An 8601-nucleotide genomic window follows, 5' to 3' on the forward strand; every position below is an offset into this window, starting at 1 on the left:
CCCCTGTCCCCAATCCCCCATATCGCCCAATCCCCCATATCCCTCAATCCTCCATATCCCTCAATCCCACATATCCCCCAAACCCCCATAACCCCAATCCCCCCGTCCCCAATATCCCCAATCCCCCATGTCCCCAATCCCCCATATCCCCCAATCCCCCATATCCCCCAATCCCCCATATCCCCCATAACCCCAATCCCCCATGTCCCCAATCCCCCATGTCCCCAATCCCCCATATCCCCCAATCCCCCATATCCCCCAATCCCCCATATCCCCCAATCCCTCAAATTCCCCAGTCCCCCATATCCCCAATTTCCCCATGTCCCCAATCCCCCATGTCCCCCAATCCCCCATGTCCCCCAATCCCCCATGTCCCCAAATCCCCCAATCTCCCATATCCCCAATCCCCCATATCCCCACATTCCCCAATATCCTCCATGTCCCCAATTCATCATATTCCCCAAACCCATATCCCCAATATCCCCCATATCCCCATAATCCCTCAGCCCTCCATATCCCCATAATACCTCAACCCCCAATATCCCCAAATCCCCCATATCCCCAAAACCCCCATATCCCCAATCCCCCATATCCCCAATCCCCCATATCCCCAATCCCCCATATCCCCAATTCCCCATATCCCCAAACCCCATATCCCCATATTGCCCAATATCCCCATATCCCACAATCCCCCATATCCCACAATCCCCAATATCCCACAATCCCCAATATCCCATATCCCCCCAATCCCCCATATCCCCCAATCCCCCAAATCCCCAATCCCCCATATCCCCCAATCCCCCAAATCCCATATCCCCCAATCCCCCATATCCCCCATATCCCCAAATCCCCCATATCCCCAAATCCTCATATCCCCCAATCCCCCATATCCCCAAATCCCCCATATCCCACAATCCCCCTTATCCCCAATCCCCCCTGTCCCCAATCTCCCATATCCCCCAATCCCCCAAATCCCCCCGTCCCCTATCCCCCAATCCCCCATATCCCCCAATCCCCCATATCCCCCAATCCCCCCTGCCCCCAATCCCCCATATCCCCCAATTCCCCATATCCCCCAATCCCCCATATCCCCAAATCCCCCAATCCCCCATTCCCCCATATCCCCAAATCCCCCAATCCCCCATAACCGCAATCCCCCATATCTCCCAATCCCCCATATCTCCCAATCCCCCATATCTCCCAATCCCCCATGTCCCCAATCCCCCATATCCCCCAATCCCCCATATCCCCCAATCCCCGATATCCCCAATCCCCCATGTCCCCAATCCCCCATGTCCCCAAATTCCCCAATCCCCCTTATCCCCAATCCCCCATATCCCCACATTTTCCAATATCCCCCATGTCCCCAATTCACCATATTCCCCAAACCCATATCCCCAATATCCCCCATATCCCCATAATCCCTCAACCCCCAATATCCCCAAATCCCCCATATCTCCCAATCCCCCATATCCGCAATCCCCCATATCCCCAAACCCCATATTCCCCATCTTTCCCAATCCCCATATCCCCATATTGCCCAATATCCCCATATCCCAAAATCCCCCATATCCCCAATCCCCCATATCCCCAAACCCCGTATTCCCCAATTCCCCATCTTCCTCAATCCCCATATCCCCATATTGCCCAATATCCCCATTTCCCCATATTGCCCAATATCCCCATATCCCACAATCCCCAATATCCCCAATATCCCATATTCACCAATCCCCCATATCCCCCAAATCCCCAATCCCCCATATCCCCCAAATCCCCAATCCCCCATATCCCCCAATCCCCCATATCCCACAATCCCCCATATCCCACAATCCCCAATATCCCATATTCACCAATCCCCCATATCCCCCAAATCCCCAATCCCCAATCCCCCAAATCCCCATATCCCCCAATCCCCCATATCCCACAATCCCCCATATCCCCAATATCCCATGGGCGACACAGTGGCACGGTGGCACAGTGGTTAGCACTGCTGCCTCACAGCGCCAGAGACCCGGGTTCAATTCCCACCTCAGGCGACTGACTGTGTGGAGTTTGCACATTCTCCCCGTGTCTGCGTGGGTTTCCTCCGGGTGCTCCGGTTTCCTCCCACAGTCCAAAGATGTGCAGGTCAGGTGAATTGGCCATGCTAAATGGCCCGTAGTGTTAGGTAAGGGGTAAATGTAGGGGTATGGGTGGGTTGCGCTTCGGCGGGTCGGTGTGGACTTGTTGGGCCGAAGGGCCTGTTTCCACACTGTAAGAAATCTAATCTAATCCCCAATCCCCCATATCCTGCATATCCCCAATCCCAATATCACACAATCCCCCAATCCCCCATATCCTCCAAACCCACATATCCCCATATCCCCAATCTCCCATATGTCCCATATCCCCAATATCACACAATCCGCATTCCCTCATATTCCCCATAATCCCACAAATCCGCCATATCTCCATATCCCATTATCCCCAATCCGCCATATCCCCAATCCCCCACATCCACCAATCCCCCATGTCTGCATGATCCCCATATTCCCAATCTTCCATATGCTCCATATCCTCAATTCTCCCATATCACCATATCCCCAATCCCCTATCCGCAATCCCTCATATTTCCCATAATCCCCCACATCCAGCAATCCCCAATCCTCCATATCACCAATTTCCCCCATATCCCCCAATGCCCCAAATTACACAATCCCTCATATCCCCATCCCCCGTATCCTCCAATCCCCCATATTCCCCAATTCCTCCATATCCCCATAATCCCCACAATCCCCCATATCCCTACAATCCCCCATATCGCCCACTCCCCCATATCCACAATATCCCCAATCCCCCATATCACACAATTCCCCCATATACCCCAATCCCCCATGTCCCCATGATTCCCCCATACCCGATATCCCTAATCTCCCATATCCCCAATTCCCCCATATCCCCAATCCCCACATCCAGCAATCCCCCATATCCCCAATCCGCATATCACACAATCCCCCATATCCCCAAATTCGCCATATCCCCATATCACCAATCCACCATATCCACATATCCCCCTTATTCCCCAATCCCCCATATCTCCAACCCCCCATATTCCCCCAATCACCCATATCCCCAATGCCCGATATTACCCAATCCCCCATAGACCCAACACCCCATATCACGCAATCCCCATATCCCCCAATCCCCCATATCCCCAATCTGGTTTCCTCCCACAGTCCAAAGATGTACAGGTTGGGTGAATTGGCCGTGCTAAGTTGCCCGTAGTGTTAGGTGAAGGGGTAAATGTAGGGGAATGGGTCTGGGTGGGTTGCTCTTCGGAGGATCGGTGTGGACTTGTTGGGCCGAAGGGCCTGTTTCCACACTGTAGGGAATCTAATCTAATCCCCCATATCCCCATATCCCCCATATTCCCCCATGTCCACCATATCCCCTATCCCCCATGACCCAATATCCCCAATCTCTCATATTCCCCCATTTACCCCAATCCCCATAATCCCCCATGTCCCCCATATCCCCAATCCCCCATATCCCCCATATTCCCAATTCCCACATCCAGCAATCCCCCATATCCCGCATATCCCCAATCTCCATATCACACAATCGCCCATATCCCCAAATTCACCATATCCACATATCCCCCATATTCCCCAATCCCCCATATCTCCAACTCCCCATATTCCCCCAATCAGCCATATCCCCAATGCCCCATATGACCCAATCCCCCATATACCAAATATCCCCACCCCCCCCATGTCCCCAATCCCTCATATCCCCATATCCTCCAATTCCCCATATCCCACAATCCCCCAAAACCCATATCCTCCTTGTCTCCCATATCCCCATATCTCCCATATCCACATATCCCCATAATACCCCAAATCCTGCATATCCCCAATCCCCCATATCTCCCCATAACCCCCATATCCCCGTATCCCCAAACTTCCATATCCCCATAACCCCCATATCCCTAATCCTCCAATCCCCCATATCCCCAATCCCGCATATTCCCAATCCCCCATATCCCGCATATCCCCATCCCCATATCATGCAATCCCCATATCCACCAATCCACCATATCCCGCAATCTGCCATATTCCCATAATCCCATTCTCCCATATCCCCAATCCTCCATATCCCCATATCATCAATATCCCCATATCCCCAATCCCCCATTTCCCCATTCCCCATATCAACCAATCCCCCATATCAACCAATCCCCATATCACCCAATTCCCCATATCACTCAATCCCCCATATCCCCGATATCTTCCATATCCCCCATATCACCATATCCCCAATCCCCCATAACCCCAAACCCACATAACCCCAAACCCACATATCCCCAATCCCCCATATCTCCCACATCCCCCATATACACCATATCCCCAATCCCCAATAACCCCCAAATTCCCCAATAACCCCCAAGTTCCCCATATCCCCATAACCTGCATATACACCAAATCCCCCACATCCCCATATCTGCCATATCTCCCATATCCCCCATAATCCCCAATCCCCATATTGCCCATATCGTCCGTATCTCCCATATCCCCATATCCCAAAAATCCACCATATCCCCAATCCCCCACATCCTCCATATCCCCATACCCCATATCTCCCAACCCCCCATATCCACAAAACCTCCATCTCCACCATATCCCCATACCTCCATAACCCCCATATCCCCATAACCTCCATATCCCCCATATCCACATGTCCCCAATCCCCCATATCTCCCATACGCCCAATCCCCCATAATCCCCATATCCCCAATCCCCAGATCCCCCATAATTCCCATATCCCCCAAACCCCCATATCCTCAATTCCCCATCCCCATATCCCACATAACCCCCATATCCCTGAATCCCCCATATCCACCATACTCCCACATCCCCATACCCACATATCCCCATTACCCCTATATCCCCATATGCTACATATCTCCATATCTCCTATTTTCCCCAATCCCCCGCATCCCCTTATCCCCAATCCCCCATATATCCATCCCCATTCCCCCATATCTCCCATATCCCCATATCTCCCATATCCCCCAATCCCCTATTACCCCATAATCCCATATCCCCAATCCCCCATTTTCCCAATCACCCATATCCCCCATAACCTCCATATCCCTGTATCCCCATATCCCCAATCACCCATATCCCCAATCACCCATATCCCCAATCACCCATATCCCCATATCCCCAATCACCCATATCCCCCATAAACCCCATATCCCCGTATCCTCATATCCCCAATCCTCCATATCCCCATAACCCCCCATATCCCCAATCCTCCATTTCCCCCAAATCCCCAATCCTGCATATCCCCAATCTCCCATATCCCCAATCTCCTATACCACACAATCTCCATATCCAACAATCCGCCATATCCCTAATCTGCCATATCTCCATAATCCCATTCCCCATATCCCCAATCCTCCATATCCCCCATATCCCCAATTCCTCATATCCCATTTCCCCATATCCCCAATTCCCTATCCCCAATCCCCCATATCACCCAATCCCCCATAACTCCCATATCCACCATATCCCATTCCCCCATATCCCCATTCCCCATATCAACCAATCCCCCATATCAACCAATCACCATATCACCCAATTCCCCATATCACCCAATCCCCCATATCCCCCATATCTTCCATATCCCCATAGCCACCATATCCCCAATCCCCCATATCCCCATACCCCATATCAACCAATCCCCATATCAACCAATCCCCCATATCACCCAATTCCCCATATCCCCAATCCCCCATAACCCCAAACACACCATATCCCCAAACCCACATATCCCCAATCCCCCAAATCTCCAATAACCCCCAAATTCCCCATATCCCCCATAACCCGCATATACACCAAATCCCCCACATCCCCCATATCTCCCATATCCGCCATATCCCCAATCCCCCATAATCCCCATATCCCCATATCCTCCGTATATTCCGTATCTCCCATATCCCCATATCCCAAAAATCCACCATATCCCCAATCCCCCATTACCCCCATATCTCCCACCCCCATATCCCCAAAACACCATCTCCACCATATCCCCATACCCCCATATCCTCCATATCTCCCATATCCACCATGTCCCCAATCCCCCATATCTCCCATATCCCCCAAACCCCCATAATCCCCATATCCCCAATCCCCCATATCCCCATATCCCACATAACCCCCATATCCCCATATCCCACATAACCCCCATATCCCTGAATCCCCCATATCCACCATACTCCCATATCCCCATACCCCCATATCCCCATAACCCCTATATCCCCATATCCTCCATATCTCCATATCTCCTATTTTCTCCAATCCCCGCATCCCCTTATCCCCAATCCCCATATACCATCCCCATTACCCCCATATCCCCCAATCCCCTATTACCTCATAATCCCCATATCCCCAATCCCTCATATCCTCCATATCCCCAATCCTGCATAACCCCCATATTCCCCATATCCCCATATCTCCTATAACCCCTATATCCCCACTCCCCCATATTCCCCCAATCTCCCATATCATCCATATTCCCCAAACCCCCATTTCCCCAATCCCCCATAACCCCCATATCCTCCATATCCCCAATACCCCATATCTTCCATGTCCCCATCCCCATTTCCCCCTATCCCCAATCCCCATATCCCCAATCCCCCATATTCCCCAATCCCCCATAACCCCCATAACTCCCATATCCCCAATCCCCCATAACCCCCATATCACCCAATTCCCCATATCCCCAAACACACCATATCCCCAATCCCCCAAATCTCCAATAACCCCCAAAATCCCCATATCTCCCATATCCCCAATCCCCTATATCCCCCATAACCCCCATATCCCCCAAACCCCCATATCCCCATAACCCCAATCCCGCTATATCCCCTAATCCTCCATATCCCCAATCCTCCATATCCCCACTCCCCCATGTCCCCAATAACCCCCATGTTCCCCATAACACCCATATCCACCAAATCCCCCATACTCCCCATATCCCCATATCCCTATAACCACCATATCCCCAATCCTGCATACCCCACATATCCCCCATTACCCCCATATCCCCCATATCCCCATATCCTCCAATCCTCCAATCCCCCAATCACCCCCATATCCCCCTCTCCCACCCTTGCCCCTTCTCTCCCCATATCCACCACATGCCCCCTCATCACTGACCCCAATCCCCTTTCTCTCCCCCCACACCCTCCTCTTGCCCCCGACAGAAGCAGCTGCAGTTCCTGAGGTCGAAGGAGGCTTGGACACAGCCAGAGGAGGCCGCCCCTGAGGTAGCGCCGGGCGTTGCCGACGGGCACCAGGCAAAGGCAGGAGGGCTCAGGTGTGTATGCACTTCAGCAACTACCACACACTACAACAACAACCCCGTCACACCGCGCTACAACAACAACCCCGCGCTACAACAATAACGCTGTCACCCCACGCTACAACAACAACCCCACGCTACAACAACAACCCTGTCACCCGGCGCTAGAACAATAACCCCGCCACCCCGCACTACAACAACAACCCCGCGCCACAACAATAACGCTGTCACCCCACGCTACAACAACAACCCATCACCCCATGCTACAACAACAACCCCTCACCCCACGCTACAACAACAACCCTGTCACCCCGCGCTACAACAACCCCATCACCACACACTACTACAACAACAACCCCGTGCTACAACAACAACCCGTCACCCCACGCTACAACAACAACCCCGCGCTACAACAACAACCCATCACCCCACGCTACAACCCCACGCTACAACAACAACCCCGTCACCCTGCGCTACAACAACAACCCATGTTACAACAACAACCCCGTCACCCTGCGCTACAACAACAACCCCGTGTTACAACAACAACCCCGTCACCCTGCGCTACAACAACAACCCCGTGTTACAACAACAACCCCGTCACTCTGCGCTACAACAACAACCCCACGCTACAACAACAACCCCGTCACCCTGCGCTACAACAACAACCCCGTGTTACAACAACAACGCCTTTAAGGATTATCTCTGACTCTCTCCCGCCCTCTGCATTTCTGTAGCCTCCCGAACCTGACGGTTTCGCCCCCGGACGATCCCAGCAGCTCCGACTCCGAGACCGAGCCCCCGATGGAGGTCAGAATTGACCGGCCCCTGCCTCGCCTGAGGGGCCCCTCCCGCAGCCGCTCCCCCGTGAGAGTCGGGGCCCAAAGGGCCATCGAGAGGCGGCTGAGAAGGGAGGGCAGGCTGAGGGGGACCGAGAATCGAACCCGGCTCCAGGCTTCGGGCCTAGTCAATGAAGGAGAAGGGAGTGAAGAGGAGGGCTCTCAAATCCAGCCCCAGGCTCCGGGCCTAGACGTGAAGGGAGAGGAGACTGAGGCAGCGGGCTCTCAAATCCAGCCCCAGGCTCCGGGCCTAGACGTGAAGGGAGAGGAGACTGAGGCAGCGGGCTCTCAAATCCAGCCCCAGGCTCCGGGCCTGGACGTGAAGGGAGAGGAGACTGAGGCAGCGGGCTCTCAAATCCAGGCCCAGGCTCCGGGCCTAGGCAGCGAAGCAGAAGAGAGTGAAGGGGAGGGCTCT

General features: G+C 53.1%; 1 protein-coding gene across 1 annotated transcript in view; it reads left to right on the forward strand.

Annotated features, from left to right (window-relative positions):
- The window catches only part of LOC148133758 (uncharacterized), a 74285-nt gene that overhangs the window by 63893 nt on the left and 1791 nt on the right, over positions 1-8601 (forward strand). The window contains exons 8-9 of the mRNA XM_087985750.1: positions 7250-7362; positions 8085-8601. The exon at positions 8085-8601 is cut by the window's right edge and continues 1791 nt beyond it. Coding sequence (XP_087841876.1) covers positions 7250-7362; positions 8085-8601 — 630 coding nt within the window. The remainder of the gene's footprint in view (positions 1-7249; positions 7363-8084) is intronic.

The sequence above is a fragment of the Chiloscyllium plagiosum genome, unplaced genomic scaffold, assembly GCF_037043375.1.
Source record: "Chiloscyllium plagiosum isolate Xiang-an unplaced genomic scaffold, Cpla_swu_hap1 HiC_scaffold_216, whole genome shotgun sequence".
Lineage (NCBI taxonomy): Eukaryota > Metazoa > Chordata > Chondrichthyes > Orectolobiformes > Hemiscylliidae > Chiloscyllium > Chiloscyllium plagiosum.